Source organism: Manacus candei, unplaced genomic scaffold (assembly GCF_025592945.1).
Source record: "Manacus candei isolate 608988 ecotype Guabito, Panama unplaced genomic scaffold, ASM2559294v1 h1tg000019l, whole genome shotgun sequence".
Lineage (NCBI taxonomy): Eukaryota > Metazoa > Chordata > Aves > Passeriformes > Pipridae > Manacus > Manacus candei.
In genome coordinates this window covers 5,358,596-5,377,857 of record NW_026138067.1, presented here as the reverse complement: position 1 = coordinate 5,377,857, position 19,262 = coordinate 5,358,596, and the positions used below count along the sequence as shown (strand labels likewise).

The 19,262-nt window shown below is 37.2% G+C and overlaps 1 protein-coding gene across 10 annotated transcripts in view; it reads left to right on the top strand.

Moving 5' to 3' along the window:
- The window catches only part of UBR5 (ubiquitin protein ligase E3 component n-recognin 5), an 85,294-nt gene that overhangs the window by 11,121 nt on the left and 54,911 nt on the right, over nt 1-19,262 (top strand). For 9 of the 10 annotated variants that reach the window (XM_051785335.1, XM_051785331.1, XM_051785334.1 and 6 more), the window contains exons 2-7: nt 7,216-7,260; nt 7,766-7,847; nt 8,020-8,096; nt 8,882-9,001; nt 12,010-12,199; nt 13,876-14,035. In XM_051785335.1, the coding sequence (XP_051641295.1) occupies nt 7,216-7,260; nt 7,766-7,847; nt 8,020-8,096; nt 8,882-9,001; nt 12,010-12,199; nt 13,876-14,035 (674 nt within the window). The remainder of the gene's footprint in view (nt 1-7,215; nt 7,261-7,765; nt 7,848-8,019; nt 8,097-8,881; nt 9,002-12,009; nt 12,200-13,875; nt 14,036-19,262) is intronic. The other variant, XM_051785336.1, reaches the window with a different exon arrangement.

Genomic DNA, 19,262 nt, shown 5'->3' with positions numbered 1-19,262 from the left:
TCCACAACCTCCCTGGGCAACCTGTGCCAGTGCTGGGTCACCCTCACAGCAAAAGAAGTGTTTCCTCATATTCGGACAGGACTTCCTGTGTTTCAATGTGTGTTCACTGCCTCTGGTCCTTTCACTGGGTGCCACTGCAAAGAACCTGGTCTGTCCCCTTTACTACCCTTGTATTAGGTGTTCATATGTGTTGATAAGATCCCCCCAGAACCTTCTCTTCCCTAGGGTGAAGTCTCTGCTCTTTTAGCCTTTCTTCATCTGAGAGGTGCTCTAGTGCCTTAATCCTCTTTGTGTCCCTTTGCTGGGCTCTGTGCAGTATGTTCATGTCTCTTGTGCTGGAGAGTCCGGAACTCCAGATGTGGCCTCACGAGTGCTGAATAAAAGGAAGGCTCTCCTCCTTCAGCATACTGGCAATACTTTGTCTATCGCAGCCAGAATGCAAGGCATGTTGGCTCATGTTCAACCTGGTGTCCACCAGGACTCCCAGGTCCTTTTCTGCCAAGTTGCTTTCCAGCTGGGCAGTCCCCATCATGTACTGGTGCATGGAGTTATTCCTCCCCAGGTGCAAAGCTTTGCACCTTCCCTTGCTGGAGGTCATGAGGTTGCTGTGCTCTGGATGGCAGTGTGGCTCCTTCCAGTCTGGCGTCGTCAGCAAACTTGCCAAGGATACACACTGCCCCGTCATCCACATCATTAATGAGGATGTTGAGCAGGAGTGGACCCAGCACTGACCCCTGGGATACACTGCTAGTCACTGGCCTCCAACCAGACCTTGTGCCACTGAGCACCCCCCTCTGGGCCCAGCTGTTCAGACAGTTTTCGGTTCATCCCACTGTTTGCTCATTCAACCTGAACATCAACAACTCCTCTGTGGGGACCTTATGGGAGACTGTCAAAAGCCTTGCTAAAGGCTCTAGGTAGACCATATCCACTGCTCTCCCCTTTTTCTTCTATACAGTGATGTGAAATCTGCCTTGTTTTCTTAAAACTAGAACTAAAATACATGCTTACACTCTATAAAGGTGAAGAAGATGTTTAAGTCATTTTACCTACCTCTGTAGTGCGTATTTAACTCTGAATATTAGATATTGGTGGGTATCTGTTGTTAACCTTCTAATGTCTTTGCTTCTATCCTGTCTTTGCTAATTTTTCTTGTCCTGCTTTAACCTTCTTGTGGGCTAGTTTATACCTGACTTATGTCCTTGTCTACATCAGTGTTGTGATATCATTAAATACTGATGGTCTGCTCTAAGGGAATTTTCGTTCTGCAATTACTGTATTATCTGAAGACTTTTCAGTGATATTGCAGAAAGCTGTTTTTAAGAGATTAATTTGTTTGATCTTTGCCATATTAGCTTTCTGCTGCAGCTTACTGATCCAGCACAGCATGTTACCATTGTTCCAGAGAGGATTATTAAATGGTCAGAACTACATTTATCAGCCAAACTAATAGTCCTGCAAAATAGGAAATAAAGTTTGGGAGCCATATTCTGTCAACCTGTGTGGGTTGATACCATGAAATACAAGAGATGTTGAAGCTGTTCAAATCAAGTCCACCTTGTTTTCCTCCTCTTTGTGGCAGACCACAGTGCTTGGTGACAGGAAAAGTGTTAGAACAGGGCAAACATACAGTGATGCTTTTCTAGCTTCTATGGATTTGCAGCTCAGGGATTTCCTGAGCTGTATGTGTTGGTTTAGTATGTAATAACCAAATAGTCCTAATTTATATTTCTTGAAAGGTAGAGAAGGACACAGGGTAAGCCCTGGTACCCCTGATTACTGAGTGGAGCACTGAGTTTCTTTGTCATCTAGTTTGTTTCAGTGATCTGTGTATTATAGTCTAAACATGTTGTCCCACTCTCCTGCTGAGTAGTACTGGTTACCTTGGAGCCTGTCATTTTGTACTTGCCTTGGGAATGTCTTTTTTTTTTTTTTTTCTTATGTACATTACTTTGTTTTGTACAGATAATCTTATTGCTTGCTTTTGAAGGTACTTCAGCATATGGGTGTTTATGGACTCCCCCCTTAGTACCCAGAATGACTTAAAACACACTCTAAATTTCATTAATTCCAGTAGGAGAAAGGTGTAACTGTGGAAGGCTGCCTCTTTGGAGGCTGCTCTCTGATGTTTGATGTGGCAGTCGAGGACAGGATCCTTTTGCATGCTGTATTGTGTCATGGAAGGTAGCTGGATGTGACTTTACATCCATGTCAGTGTCTGGTGTCCAGGACATGCTGGCATTAGGAAACAAAGGCAACATATTTGCCTAAGCTTTTCATTGGTGTTCATTTTCTGCATTTCTGAGACTCTGTTTTCGTGACACTGATAGACAGGCACAGGAGCTCATTTCCATGTGATTCAAGACAGGCAGGTGTGAGAGGGCTTTGATCTGGAGGCTGTGCAACTCTGCTGGGCCAAAACCTGCAAACTGGCCACGAAGGTACCTCCTTGGGTCTGGCTCACTGTGCTCAGAGCACTTCAGGGGCTCAACTGAGGGATGGAGATGGCGATAAGTGGTGATAGGTATGTTACTCAGTACTGTTTTCCAGTGCTTGAATTGATTTTTCATATGTATGTCCCCTTGGATATCTGCTTATTATTATTATTATTATTATTATTATTATTATTATTATTATTATTATTAGCCTTCCCTTGGAAAAGCAGTGGAGCAGTACTTGTGTCCTTCTGTCTGCTCTGGTGTGTCTCGTTTGTTGCCTTACAGACTTCATTGACAATATATTAAGTTGTCTTAAAGAGACCTGATACTTAGAAAAAATTTCCCTACTCAAAGTTGTTCATCATACCAAACAGTGTTTTTTGTTTGTTGGTTGGTTTGTTTGTTTGTTTTAAAGTACCTTTTATTTTCTTCCTCTGCAACTGTTACCGTCACCATGTGGTGCTGAAGTGATGAAAGCTCTTGTGTGGCCCTGCCTGATATTTTAACTTTAAAGTGTACAAATAACTTTTTAAAGCTATGAAAGTGCAGCTTCAGGAAAAATCCAAGAGAATGTTCTGAATATTGTGTGTGGGATTCTGAGTGTTAATTGCCGAGTACAGAAAGACTTGCATTCTTCTGGAGACAGGCAGTATGTGAACATTGTATTTTACATCTCTGTGGTTAAATCCTTTGTTTGGATTGCTTAGCTGCAGTGATTTTTACTGTGTGTTCTTTAAGGACGTAGCTGACATTTAAAAATGTAGTCTAAAGTTGCAGCGAAAAATGAAAAATAGCTTTCCTTATGATAGAAATTGCTTTAATACTTAAAAACATGTGCTAGATGTACTGTTATTTGATCAAAGCTGCAAAATGTCAGAGTAGATATTAGCACCTGTAAATACTGTTTCTGTTCAACAGCAAGTAAGTTTTTGAGGGGAAAATTATTTACATCTTGCTATATATGATTTCTATTTACAGTGCACTTTTCATGTTAAGTTACCTGAGATGGTCTTGCAGATGATGTAACTTAGTTTCCTAACATGCAGGGAGAAAGATGAGCATACATTAATTGAACTATTCTAAAATCTTAAAGCAATAAGGAGGTTCTCCTTATGTCTTATGTCTTGTCTGTTGGTCAGCTGTTGCTGACATGATGGAATTACTCAAAAAGGTTGAGTATTCCTGCAGGATGACTGGCAAGGTAGGGCTGTTGCTGGTGCAGGGAATTGAGTATAGTGAACATGTGCTATAGAAGTCTGTAGTGTCTTAAGAAAATTAATTCTTGGGACAACCTGCCTGCTTTAAAACAGAAGATTTTTATTATTAGAAATTGAGTAGAAGCACAAATTGTAAAACAGTATTTTGCTTATGTGGATTTAAGCAATTGTTTAAATAGGGTACAGTTATTATAAATATACTGAAGTCCAGTTTTTCTGTCACATACTTAGTACTTTAAAATGGAGTTTCTCTGCAACTCTTGCATTTTTGAGCCTAACTTGGTTTTATAAAGCAAGATCTGGTGAAAGGATGGGTCCTGAGCTAAACTTGTCTGGAAATAGAAATGTACTTTGAAAGAAGTAATATCTTGTGATGAATAAAAGTGTCATGTGGGAAATCTGAGCTGCTGTGGTCCTGACCTAGAGCTTCAGTTGCTTAGTGTGAGCATAGTTCCCTTCTATTCTGATTAGTTTGTAGAATGAAAAAAATCCATACTTGGCTTGGACAAACTGACTTTGTTTTCCTTGCAAGAGTTTTTGGATTAAGAATTAATTAAGAATATTTAAAGAATGTGTGTCTTGATACAGGAGCTATCATCACTAACCTTTTTGTCTAATAGCATTGCAAAGATAGTGGATTTCCCCAAAGATCTCTTTGTGATCAAAATACATGTTGCTTCTAACTTGGTCCTTTGAAATAGTTTAACTACCTTTAATGAGAATTTTTCAAAGCATAGCCTGTTGAGCCATTTGTATTGGAGATTGTTTTACCACAGGAAGGTCTTAGTGGAAATGTTGACCTTCCTTAATGTGAGAATTGATTAAATCATCTCTGCCTGTACCTCTTCCTCCAGTGCACCATCAGTTGAAATGATTGCATTGTATTGTTAAAATAAAGGTTTTTCCTTCAGAGGGTCAATGCTACAGTACCCTGCAATTGTGCAGGTAGAAAGGCTTAGATTGCTGCAGGAAATGTTTTTGTGAAATTATTTAGAGTTTTTATTTGCACAGACATATTCTCCATACAGAGTATACAAACACATCTTTCTGCCTTGTTCTTGTTTTCCTGCTGGTTTAGTTTTGTGACTGGTGTTCATGTGGATGCTGGTGCCAGCACAAGGAATGGGAGGAGAGGGGGTGAAACCAGCAGCCCAACAGGGACATGGAGCTAAAGAACAACTCCTTTTTCACTCCTCATGGATCTTTTAAGTTTATTGGTGGTACTCAGTAGTTTTGCTGTTACAGCAGCTGCATATGAGATGTTTGGGGTGTGAGATCGTTTTTACTTTTTTTTTTCTTTCCCTAGATGAGTTTAGTACTTTCAGCATTGTCATTTATGTCCTGCTCTGCTCCCTCCCCTTAAAGGTTGACAGCAGCCTTTTTTTGACAGTGTTAGATCTCTTTTGACCTGTGCTTGTTGCAGATAGACCTACTCTCTTGAGGCTGATGTTACTCATGGATTCCCTGAGTATTCAAGTCTTAGCTTTCTGTGCATATTTCTTTCCTATTATGTCATTATTTTTTTTACTGGTATAAAAGGTTTATGATGGTGTTTTTCAAATTGAAAGATGTCTGTTTCTTTGGTAGTGCTCAGATCTTGTGACACAAGGCTCAGATAAGGAAGCTTTAAATGTTGCTCATAGATTATTTTAGTAACCATCTCCAATAAAGCACTACTTTTTTTGATGTCAGCTTTTCTTATAGTCAGTGCAGTGAATTTAAAGGCAGGTTTTCCTATTCTAGAATTATAACTCATGGGAGAAATGTTAGTGGGAAACTGCTCAGGATTCCTGTGGGAACCTGTTAGGTGATACACTTAAGACATGAAACTTCAGGAATGTTTAACTTGTCATATATGACGCAGCAGATCCCTGTTGGCTTTGTAAAACCATATGGTAAGCTGTGGAGTGTGTGCCATTCATCTTCAGGGTTCATTCCATAGTCTCCCACAGTAGTTCACTCTTGTGGGGTACTTTTCACGCAGATTGCATATGAGGTGTGCTTTTTCTCTTTTCCTTTTGTGGGCTTTCTTCCTAAACCTTATCTGGCTATGTACTCTTTGCCTGTGTGAAGTAGTTGTGGCTGGAAATTGGGAGTGTGAGATCGCCTACTTACAAACCAGCAGCTTGGCTTGGATAGCAAAAGGCAATTCCAAGCACGTTCACTTCCTTCCTGCTGTCTTTTCACTGTGGTCCTTTCTTCTTGGGCATGGAAGTTATTTCTATCAGTATAAATCACCTTGTTTCTCAAGCAGACATACATTTTTTTCCCTATGTTTTCCCTCAGAACAAATGCTTTAGAGTTAAACACTTGATAATGTTAAGATTTGACTGTTTGTACCTCTAATTGGTATTCTTTCTCATGCTCAGGGTTTGCAAGTAGCTGAAGTCTGTTGTCCATAATAGTCTGTGTGTAGAAAGTGAAATGAAGCAAGTGAAAATAAAGGATTTAAAGACATGGATTCAAGTAGAGGAAAGCAGTGCTGTTGTGCATGTCTTTTTGTTAGGTTTAGAAAGGTGTTGCTGATTTATGCTAGGATGAATATGATACCAAAGCTGAGATGGTTTTTCTTAATTCAGAAGACCTTGCATAATTTTTACAGGGTTCATCTAGATTTTGTATCTTGATACAATGCGAATACTCTGAATACAACTGGAAGCTCTCTGGGGTCTTTTTCAGATTGTTTGTGTCCTTTGGGAACAAAGGAGCCCAAGCTTTAACTGAAGTGCCTACCTGATATTACAAGAGAATCTTTGCTACCTGTAGAGGATCTTTAGGATCTTTTCTAAGTGAATTAGAAATTACCTCTGTTGCTTTCCACTTTTGGATACTATCCTCTAAGCAGGAGTGGTCTGTGGATTGGCACTTTTTTTTGTGTTCTCTTCCATTTGGTGAGGTACAATGAAAGTGAGATGGAAGTACTTTTGGAAACATTCTTTACCTTCTAGTAAAGGTAATGTTTTGCATAACCCTATAAATAGTGATGTTTCTCTGGATTGTTTCTTCTACTAGCCTGAATTTGTTGTTCACCATTTGTTGATGTTGGCTTTTGTGCATCTGTTTTCCTGTCTTTTCTGTTTTGGGGAACTTACTGTCATAGTTTTGTCTCTAATATCCCACATATTTGGATTTCCTAGAAAATGATAATCCTGTCTGCTCTGGGATACTGTATTCAAGCTTATACAAGGAAATTCAAGTATATCTACAGTTAATGCTGATTGCATCATCTGCTTATTTTATGTGTGAAGTTGTAAATGGTTGTAACAAGACAGGAGTAGAGTTTTTTGATAGTGGCTTGCAAAACACACAGAAATGTAATCAAACGTTGGTTCTTTGGCAAGGGTAAAACTCCAAAGCAAAACCCCTCCAGAACAAAAACCTGATTTGAAGCTGAACACTATCCAGTTCTTATACAGGCTCCCAGCTCCAAGTAGTATTTATATCAAGCTTCATTGAATGTGGTTAATTGTCCCCCTAATGTCATAAATATGCTGTATAAGTGGTTGTCATGTCCTGTGGAATATGTTGTCATATAACAACTTCATTTCTTTTTGTTTCAGATTGAGGGAAGTTTCAGAGAAGCTGAACAAATATAATTTAAACAGGTAAGGCACGTCACATGCTGCTGTAAATCATTTGGGAAAGTACAGTTTCTCTAACAGCAACACAAAGCAGGTGATTGTTTTGTAGATATAGCCTTAGAAATCCTCAATACTGCTAATACTGAAGTCCTACTAATACTAAAGTCCAGAAATGCTTCAGATAACGCAGGAAGAAAATGGGAGGTTTTCAGTTATGGTAAAATATATTATTAAATATCCTCCTTATGAAATGACTCCTTACTTTAAAGTATAAACCTGTTTTTTATTGCTGATCACATTAAACGAAAACATCACCTTTTAAGGTTTTTGTCCCCTGCATTTTGTGTGGTTAATGATCAAAAATATATTATAGTTGCTTCAACTAATGCGTGTTTAGTCATTCTTGAATGTTTTTCATATTGGTAACCATCACTGCACATCTTTCCTTTCATATACAACTAGGTTTTTATTTTTTTTTTCAGATTTCAAATGTTTTAAAATGTTATACATTCTCACTTTTTATTTTCAGCCACCCTCCTTTGAATGTATTGGAACAGGCCACTATTAAACAGTGTGTGGTGGGACCAAATCACGCTGCATTTCTTCTTGAGGTAAATTACTGAAATCTCAGATAATAAACTTGAAACCATACAGTTAAAATTAGTTCTTTTAACATTAAATTGATCAGTATTCTTCAGTAACTGAAGACTTGTGTTTGTATTTTTTTTGTAACTTGTCTTACATTTCAATTTTGAGTGTTTGCTTTTCTTGTTCTAAATACAGGATGGCAGAGTCTGCAGGATTGGTTTTTCAGTCCAACCAGACAGATTGGAATTGGGTAAACCTGAGAATAGTGATGGGTAAGAAATGCTTTTCTTCTAAAACATTCTTTTGAACTTGATAAGCAGCTTGGCTGCTTTTTTGGTTTTGTTTTTATTTGTTTGTTTTCAAAGTAGATTGCTTTAGGAATGGATACTTTGAGTAGAGACACAATGGTTATTGGTGATGCAGCCAAACAGCCTAGCTTGACAAACTGGCGTAGGAAGAAATAGTAGATGTGATTCTAAAAGAAATGAGACAGGGTCTCTTTAACTTCAAGAAACAAATTCCTCCAAAAATAAGAAAGAAGCTCTCTTAAATTATTAAGCTTCATGTAGAATCCACTCTAAAAGTGGTCCCATCTGGCAAGGCTCACTTTCTAGACCTGTGGTCTTCAGTCCAGGTAAGTCCCCCTTAGTAGGACTATTGAATGATTCCTATTTGAATGTAAACCACTTAATACTGAAGTAGGGTACTCAGGGTCAGGTTTATGGATAGAACACCTGATTACAATTTATACATATATGCTAACAGAAGACTTAGCACAGTTGCTACCTCAAATCACTAATTAGCTTAATATGTATTTGCAACTGTGCTATTATGGATTGCCCATGTACATAAGGTCTGTTAGGCATGCTTTCCACTTTCTTTTTCCAGTGTACCTCTTAATATACAGTTAGATTAGTTTGGAATATTCCCCAAGGGTGTTGCTTAAGCTGGTATGTTACCAGATTAAGTCCCTGAGAATTTCAACCTGGGATTCCAGGTTTTGTTCTTAACCCATTTGGGATTGTTTTGTGACTGATTTACCATCTTTTACTTTCAGTTCAAAGTTGAGCAGTGGCTCAGGGGCAGGAAGGACATCCAGGCCAGGCAGATCTAGTGACTCCCCATGGTTTCTGTCTGGTTCTGAAACTCTGGGCAGACTGGCAGGCAACACCCTTGGGTAAGTTTTGATAGGATTGAGGCTGCAATCTGTTTGTTCCATATTTGAGTATATGTGTATACACATATATAAATTGTATGCAGTATGTATAAGGGAACGTATAATTACAGCAGTTGTCTAGGTAGGGTATAATAAAAAAATACTTAATTTGTTTAAAATAACAGACATTTAAGTGACCCTTCAGCATCTAGGATACAGAGGGTTTTCTTATATGTGTGAAGAATAACTGGTTTTGGCTGTGTTGTCTTTTTTTTAATGTTTTTTTAGTTCCTTGATTTTTGAAAAGCAGATTTTTAGAGGGACACTATCAATTTAAACTGTGGTAGGCTAGAAGCATAAAGAAAATGAGTGCATTTATACAGGAAGGACCTTCATTATCTTTGTGTGCTCCACTGCATTGTGCCCTCCTTCCCCAAGTCATGACCAGTGTTTTGATAGCTGGAGTCCTATACATAGTGATAGGAAGGGAACGTTTGAAAAAGATCGTTGCTCAAAACCTTTAAAATTGTACCATATGCTAAATGTACAGATTCAGTTTTCTTACCATTAGCTTTAAAATTGATGGTGTCCCTTTTTGTAGAAATGTAAATTAATCTTCATTACATAATCACAGTGATCGCTTTGTTTTTGTAAGATGTGTCGAACTGTGCTGCTTCCTAAGGTTACTAACTATAGCAAGGAGAACTGTGTTTACAAGCTGTGGTTTCTGCATGTGAATGGTTTAAGAGGGAGGAACTATAGCTTTTCCGTGATAGCAAATTTGTTGTTTATATTACCAAATAAACTAATTTCCTTTGGGCCTTATTTGAATGAAAAATAACCCCCATTACCTCTCCAAACTTTTTGTGCAAACATTGTGCATTTGAACGTAAAAATCCATGTGTTAAACGTTAAAGGCAAACTGGTATTGTCATGTTTAAAAACTTATTGTTGGAAGTGTGAGACATTTTTTGCCTTGTTATTTTAGCTGAGTACAGCTGGTTACAATTGTTTGAAGCTATGTGCTTAGGAGACCAACCCTGAAGAGTTGGTATGTCTTCCCTTGCATGTTTCAGAACTAGGTAGTTGAAAGTCACTGAACTAGTGGAAAAGTAGTAGGCACTATAACTAGTCTGTTAAATAAAGGGAATAATTAACTTAATAAATTGAGTCTGAAAACATTCAAACTGTAGAGCCCTTAGATTAGATAACTGGATTTGGAAAATTGCTAGCATGCTGCTGGACAGTAGAGAGATGTGGTAAACTAGCAGGCAAACAGAAATGAGCTGAAAGATTTCCATTCTATATTAATATTTATTTTAGGTTTAGACAACTTTATTAGAACAAGACCAAGTTAGGACACACTGGGAATATTTTCATTATTATATGAATAGAGATGGTTTTAACTGTTAGATGTCTAAACTATGTCATTGTTAGTTTATAACTTCAAGTAGAAAATGCATCTGTAGTAAGTATTAATATCTAATATGGAACATTTTCTTTAAACCCACACCTCCCTGCTGAGAGTTGAATTAAGAATTCCTTTGTAGGTAGAATCTGATTTCTCCTCAGCCCCATTCTTTTCCCGTCAACCGCCTTCCCACCTCTAGAACAGATTAACTGGCTCATTTTATTTAAAATGTCACATTACTCTTGATTTTTGAGGGGTTTTTCCATTTTCAGTAGTATCTTTTTTTTTAGAATTCTCTTTCTAACTCATGAGACAAGACTTTTCCTAAAGCCATTGTTGAATTGCTTTTTGTCTTGTCATTGTCTGTGTGGTCGCTGGCTAGAATCTTGAAAATGTGGATATGTCTGACAGGGCCTTGTCTTAGGCAGACACTCAAGTTACTCTGTGGTTGCATGGTCTTACCAGGAGGAAAAAGAAAACCCAACCAAACAAGAGAAGGGTGTTAGTAATCAACTTAAGCCATAAAATGTAAGACAAGTATTCTTACCTAATTAGCTTTTAATAGCTAGATGTGATAGACTTTTAACATAAATTTATTAGATACTGTTTCAGAGAACATACTTTTTTCACATCTAATTTGAAATGTTTTTCTTGAAAGGAGATTGAGGTTTAAAGTGATTGGTAGCAGGAAAGTTCTGCTGATACTGATTATTAAATAGCAATAACACCATATGCAATATCCTTTAAAGCAGATTGCAAGATAAAGTTAACCTTAAAGAATAAACTAGAGGCTCTTGCCTTTCATTGCAGCAGAGTATCTTAAGTCCAAACTAGATTCAGTTTACACAGTTCTGTGGTGATAATTAAGATTAGTGGATAATTGTAATGATGGTGAGTAGTCTATTTCTATGAATCAGGACCTTTTTACTCCCTTGTTTTGATACTGATTCATACAAATGAAAAAGCTGTTCAGTCAGTTCAGGCATGTTTTTGCAATGTAGAGAGTTGATGTTGATTTCTGAAATAGGAGTAGATACAAAGTAGAATATCTCTTGAAAACCATCCATGAGGATCAGAGAACTATCTAGTGTAAGATTTCTTTTGCAGTAAAGAAGATTGCTTGATTTTTCCAGTGAAATCTTAATGAATTTCTTAATGTAAATCAAGTATCAGAATCTTTAGAAGACCCCTCTGAGTAGAGTGACCTGCTGTCAGGGCCACTGACCATGAAGCTGCTGCATGTGTGCTTTTATAGCAGGGAGTTGACAACTGAGTGTTAGATGTTACACTGCTGCTACTGTTGCTTTTAAAAAATCTGGGAGTTGATCCATGTATGTATTTATGTATGTATACATCCACACAACTATATGAGTAGGAAAGAGTGCAACTTCCTGTTGCAGTCCTGTTTTTTTATTACTTCTTTGTATTTCAGAAGTTTATTAATTGCGTGGTGCTCTTGTTCATACTGGTTTTGAGAGATACTTTTTGTCTATGAAGTCAAGCTGCAGTGTTTTTCAGAGGCTGTTTACAAGTTATTACTAATAAACCTAAAGACTTCTTCAAGTAGTCCCCAAAGGATGCTGCTGTATTAATAAGATAAATAATCCAAATCTTCTAGAAGTCGCTGGAGTTCAGGGGTTGGTGGAAGTGGAGGAGGATCTTCTGGTAGATCATCTGCTGGAGCTCGAGATTCTCGAAGGCAGACCCGAGTTATACGCACAGGACGTGATAGAGGATCTGGACTGCTGGGGAGTCAACCACAACCAGTGATTCCAGCATCAGTCATTCCAGAGGAACTCATTTCACAGGTACATGAACTAGAAACTGCTTGTTGCCGAAAACTTGGATAGCTTCTCACAGCATATGTACAGGAATGTGTTGTAGTAGTGCACTTTCTCCAAGGAGTGATGGTATATAATTGAAGAGATTGACTTTCTCTAGATGAATTGGTTTTATTCTTAAATATGTAGTGGGAGTGATAGACTTTTGGATTCTAGAATTTTCATTTCCCAGACTTCCCCTAGATAAGGTATATATTTAATCTGGATGAGGAAGGCCATGTTCAGTTGCAGATGGGAGATTTAGTGAGAAAGTAAAAGCGTTAAGTTTCTTGAAGGAGTGTAACAGAGGGGGGCAGGTTGACTTCTTTTTTTCTCGTTGGATAGAAGTGATCTGTTTTAGATTTAAATAGAAGACATTAAACATATTTAATCTCTTTAAAATACTAATAATTTTTCTTCCTAGACACCTCTACTTAATTTTTTATAAATGTAACTGATGAATATTGGATATAAATGTCTCCACTTTTGCCTCTTAATGCACTAAAGCCTGAAGAAGCTGATGGACTTTGCATTGTGTGGTTAAATGGAGTCTGTTAAAACATTTTTCTCCATATTTGAAGAAAACGAGATATTCAAAATATGTGACTAGTTAATGCATTTTAACTATTAGTTTAAAACTAGTTTCTGGTCTACATTTGAAATACAGACGTTAGTTGCTAGGCCTAAGATAATCAGCTTTGCTTCCCTTGCTGTGGTGTTTTGCTTACCTTTTTTTTTTTTAATAGTGTACTTTGTCTACCTTTAAAACGGGAAGCGTTTAAAACATTTTTGAGTTAACTCTAAAGCAGGTCAATGGGAAAGATCTTTACAGATGGTCTATATGACATACATTTTAGGGGGTCTCAAATATCTGTAAACTTCTGGCATAGCATGTTATGACAAAAAGTTTACCTTTGTGTGCTGTTAGAATGTCCCTTTCTTTTTTTTTTTTGGCTTGTCAGCTGACAATTTTAGTTGGTACCTCATTTTTACTGTGTTACGAAAATACTCAGTACTCGTTCCTTATGTTCTTCACACAGTTTGCAATCTTGCAGAACTCTCATCTTCTCTGACTTTCAGTAGAGGGTAATCTGGAAAAACAAAGTGCCCTGAGTCCTAGGCTTAGTGGAATAGACCAGAATTCTCTGGGGTTCTCTGTTTAACATTTGGAACATTTGCGTTTTGTTAGTAAAATCTTAAATGTTGCAGAAACTGCTGAAGATAAGCCTTTAGAAGCAGAATGATGAGAAAAATAGAGGCAGTAAGTAAAAGTGTAAAAGACAGGGATTGAGGTGTAGTTTTGGAACAAAAACTACAGTTTGATTGCAAACTCTGTTGATTGTCATACTAAGTTTAAATACTCCTGGGTTTCAGAGTGTTCTATATGTTTCTGTAGATTTCGCTTATCCTTTAACTACAGCATTAAGCATTCCAAGCAGTAGATTCTAAGATTCCATTAAGAAATTCAGCACCAAAGTTGGAATTCAGTAGCCTAACTGAAACTGAGAGAAGGCTGCCTATCTAGTACAAAATACTGTGAAAAATTTATATGATCCTTTGTCTGTACGTACTGTGATTGACTTTTGGGTTTTACTGGACTTCTTTTAGAACTAAGCATTCTTTCTCATGAATGACCAGTAACCAGTGATACTCTGCTCTTACAGGCACAAGTCGTTTTACAAGGAAAGTCCAGAAGTATTATTATTCGGGAACTCCAGCGAACAAATCTTGATGTAAACCTTGCTGTAAATAATTTATTGAGTCGTGATGATGAAGATGGGGATGATGGGGATGACACAGCAAGTGAATCATATCTTCCTGGAGGTTTGTATCCTGCAACTTTTGATTAAGAAAAAGCTGATGTGTTCTTATTTTTCTGTATTTAAGTACTGACAGCGAGCTGTGTGCTGTGCAAGAGATGCAGTGAAGACAATTCTTGCTTATAGAAGCAAAGTCTAAAGATGCAAAAAACAAAAGATGCATTGGAATGTCTTGAGGGATTAGGTTAGCCATTGAAGAATAACTGTTGATACTGTTTGTGGTGGCATGAAAGTTATTTTTTGTTTTAGGATCTCAGGCTTTGTAACATCAGCATTACTTAAGTCTGTTTTGCTGCTCAATAATATCCTGAGACTGCTGTGTGGCTTGCTCATGAAAGCTAATTCTAAAACCTTCTAGTGACTTGCATGTTTTTTTCCTACTAACATATATTCTTAATATTTTTCAAGTTCTTAGAGCAAAAATTATACAGCTTTTTTAAAATCAAAATGCCTCAATTGAGGGCAAAACAGTGTACAGCAGTTACAGTTAGACTGAGAATTTATTCTTCATCTCAAGTTCCCCTTATAAAAGCTGTAGTATTCTGGCTATACCAGCAAAATGCTTTAATTGACGTGCAGCTATTTTTGAAATACTGTCTCTCCCACACAATAGCTTTTTATAAGAGACTTTGAATCTTCTTTTGCACTGGCTAACTAATTTAGGCAATCTTTGTTTGCTCAGTAAACAGATTTGGAAACATAGCAGCCAAATCTAATATTCGTCTTAGGTGCACGGCATGAAAAGAGCGCATCTAAACTCTGACTACATAGTAGCTTTTCTTTCTTTGTGTCAAAATGACGTTTTGATATTTTTCTAATAAATGTTTTTTGGTTTTTTTTCTGCTCATCTGGTTCACCAGGAAGGTTCATGGGCTTCCTTCATCTTTATCTTGTCAATCATGTGATTAGACAAAAGGTTTTTTTAATTTCTGCAACAAAGGCTTTGTGTTTCATTTTGCCTCTTCTAGTTTTAGTTGCATCTGTCAAACATCTTTATTTTGCTGTAGAATCAAGAATATTCTGGTGGAAGGGTGAAAAATCTTTAATCTGAGTCTTGTTTTTTAGCTTAATAGCATTAGACATGCACTGGAGGAAGTAAATTCTCTAAAGTCTTTCTGAGTATTCAGTGCAGGAGGTCTTAGTTTTAAGCATGTCCAAATGCATTTCTCTGGAACTGACCTTCAGAAGATAAATCAGAGTTAGGAACTTCTGCTGTAAATTATTACTTTTAACCATACTAACCAGCTTTCTACAGCATTAACTGTTCTCTTAGTACCTCTTGTGATCATAAGGATCAGTTAATAGGGACCGTCCAACAACCTGTGACTGGTAACCTTTATTTGAAGATGCCTCCAATTACAGTCTGTGAGTCCTGTGTACTTGAGAGAGGTTCAAGTAATATGCAGAATTTCACTGTCCTCACTAGATGTCCACAAAACAATTTTGTCCTTGGCTTAATTTTTAAAGCTTCTTCCCTGTTTAGACTAAAATTTCCTATAAGGGATTGCAACCTCCTAATATTAGGGTTTTTTTCTCCTATTTTCTTTTACTCCACATAGAAATTGCGCCAGTTCTTTCCCAGTTTTTGTGGGAAAAGATCTGGAAATGACAACTGAAATGAAACTTGATGTGTTTTAGCTCTAGTCTTCAAAGATGTAATTCATGAATTGTAGAATGTGCTATGCCTTCTCTCTCCGTCTTAAGTTTTACGAGACAGAATCAGTCTTGCACAGAAATGAATTTGAATCTGATGAGAAGGAGTCTTGCTGAACACTAGTCAGTGCTGTCATGACTCTACTGTTGGTACATTACATAGTAAAAATTACCAGTCCTTGCATTTGTCACATGGTCATGCAAGCTAATTTTCAGGAAAACCTGAGGCCAGGGAAACTTGCATATAGCTCTTTCTGAAAGTGTTTTGCTCTAGAAACTTAGCACTCTTCCTGCTTTCACTTCTCATCTTGCCTCTGGATGCCCTTTTGGAACTATAACATTTAATTTCATAAAGGAAAACTGTAGATAACTGATAAATGCTATATGTGGTCAATTGTTAGACTATTTTTAGGATTCTGAAAGAGAGAGAATCTTTTTTTTTTTTTTTTAAATTGTCAAATTATGCTTTAAAGCTTTTTGATTTCATTCATTCCAAGCACAAAAAAAGCAAGTGACAAGAGAGCTTTTGCCTCGGGATTTTTGAGGCTCTTGCATTTTGATTAAAAGCATATGCTAATTTTTTCTTTCTCCCTTCTGCATGTCTGATGCTTTGTGACCCTTAAATTTAGGGGTTACTCTCTAAACCTTCCAAGACAGAAGAAGTTTTTTTAAAGTGCTAAGAGTAATTTACATTTAATTTAAAAAAGGATAATAAAATAATTAAAAAGCTAAGATACTTTCCAAGTATGTGAAATTAATAAATTCTTGTTTAATACATCATAATTCCATTAATATATCAGTTGTGATAATTCCAGTTAGTACTGTGAAGGTTATGCATCTGAATTTTTTTGAGGTAATAAAAAACAGGTCTCAATTCTTCCTAAATTCTTCAAAATTTCATAAGTGAAGAGCAGAACTTTAACTTTTCTGTACATATTGCCATCAACGATTGTCTCTTAAATATTTATTTTTGGACCCTAGTGTACTTTGATTTTTGGCTTCTCTAATCTAGTCCTGTTTCTTTTGTTTTATGATAGTTAGCAGAGAGGAACGTGGGTTCATTTGATTCATAACAAATACATAAGGAAAATAATCAAGGTAAAAACTACATAGAACATGATCATCTAGCATAGAAAAGACTTGAGGGCCTCTAGATTAATTTTCCAGCTCATCTCAAGTTGTATTAGAGCCTTCTTCTGGGCTTTATGTTCTGTTAATTTTCTGAATAGAGATTCTGTAGAAGTTAAAATGTTTTGTTGTTTGTATAGTTCGATGTGTGCATGTTTGCTGAGTAAGTTTTGCATGGTACAGTGGGTTCTTGCTAGTGGGACTTGTGGAACGTGGGTTTGAGAACATCCAGGCTGCTCTGGAGAGAAGAGACATGGGCTGGTATCACAGCAGGACTGACTGTGCTGGCTTGCAGTGAGGGGTCATGGGAACTGGAACATAGCGTAGGATCGGTGCAATGGCTTGCCTTGGGGGAAAACAATTAGATAATGGGGTTGGGTTTTTTGTGGTTTTGTTGTTGTGGTTTGGTTTGCTTTGTTGTTGGGTTGGTTTTTTTGTTTTTGGTTTTTTCTGGACTTCAAGTTGGGTAATATTTTGAATAAATACTATTAAATGAATTCTGGAGTTCTGTTTTAGTCTGGTTTCCTAGGAAACCAAAATACATGTTTCTCTCCCTTCACTGTCACAGTTTTGCCAATTTAATCCAAACTTGAAAGAGGAGGAGATACTGAACACATTGAAATGTTGAATATTTCATAAAAATATGCAGCTGAGAAGCGGGGAGAGAACTTACGGTTGCCCCCTTAAGGGAAAACATTTAAAGTGAGCTCAACTTGAGATGGGAGTTGATCTAAGCAATGCCTTCAGTTAATAAATTCAGTGATAATGCTACGCATGGAGCTATTGAAAACAAAAATTTTCTTAGTACTCAAATTGCTGCTTATGTGTATACTGAAACTTAGGGTTTTTTAATTGGTGGGGGTTTGGTATTTTTCTTGTTTTGTTTCTTTCCTCTGAACTGGATATCCTTTTCCTTCCAATTTGCTGTAGTATTTACTGGTGAATCCTGGGTATTTCATTACCTAAATAGGTTGGTCAGAATTGTCACATCTAAATGTGAAGAGTGCAGTCTAATTTTGGTCTAACGCAGCATAAGAGATGAATGATATAATCCCATGGGATTTAGCTGAAGAGCAGGAAAATAAAGTCATAGAGAATGTCTTTTTTTTTTTTTCCCCCCATGATTCTTAAACTGGATGTAGCCTTGCAGTATCTGTGTTTTCACAGTGCTAAAAAAATTCCAGTGATGTTTGAAGGGGAGTGGATTTGGGTCCTATCCCTACTGGTTTTAGCACCTTTCTTTGGTGGTATAGAAAATGGAAGAAGGGGAATCTCTTTCAGAAATACTGGAAGAAAATTAAAATCTGATTTGAAGCTGAAATAAGAGGGTAAGAAAAGGCTTCATTTCCTTACTCATCTTAATGCATACTTTGCAAAAAACATGTTTTGGTTCTTAAGTCTGATGGCTTGAACTTTTACTTTCCTTTTTGGAAACACAGCTAAACTCAAGATGCCTGACATGGTGGAAAGTGTGTGTATGTGTGTGTGTCACAAGGTAGTGTGTGTTTTCTGTCAAGAGGATTTCCTGCTCAGCTTGCCTTAAAAAAACCATTATTGTCCATTTTGAACAAGGGTGCAGAGTTCTTTTCTGTACTGACCAATTCTTTTCCTACAAAGAGATCAAAGTTCTTTGCAGTTTTTTCCTGCATAATGACCAAAAAAAAGTCAGAATGAATTACTAGACTATAGAGAGGTTGGAACATACCTAGGAAGAGATCGTCGTGGTGTGGGATGAGGGAAAAGGGAGCAGCATGTCGATCTTGAGAGATACAACAGAATCTCAGCTGTGTTTCCAGCTCTTGAAGTCTGTTATGTACAAATTGACACTCTGAAGGTGAAGTGTACTGCAGCTTTGATGCTGTGGAAAGTCAGTGAAAAGTATGAGGCCGGGTAAGGGTACTCTGAGTGATCTGAATTGTTTTAGTAAGACAGAACCTGTTTGCCAAATGTGAATTTTTTTCCTAGGATTTCCAAGCAGTCTGTCAAGGATGACTTCCTAAAATGTACTGTGTGAACCACAGAGTCCCAAATGGTGTGCTTTTAGAAGCACAGTCTACACTTGAGTGGATTACTTAATTAATGCAAGAAGCATTCATGTGGGTCTTGCTTTGAAATCCACAGCGCTCACTACTTACAGTGCTGTTTTTCTGGGGACAGCTGGTTGTACTTGGTATGTGTTACGTTTCCTGGAGATGAGAGTTTAGATGTATAAGGATAAATGATCTGCTATGCAGGGATGTCAAAGTCTTACATGAATTAATACTAGCTCTAAGTATGGACTTTTGGCTCCTTTTCAGTTTTTGGATATCTTCTACTTTGTGTCTACTTTGTTTTTCTCCCTCCCCTCCTTTTATTCCAGACACTGAGCAAAACACCCATAATAATCAGTTCCTACTGTTATGAGTGCTGTTATTTGACTTCAGACTTTGTTTTCTAGCCACTATTTTGTT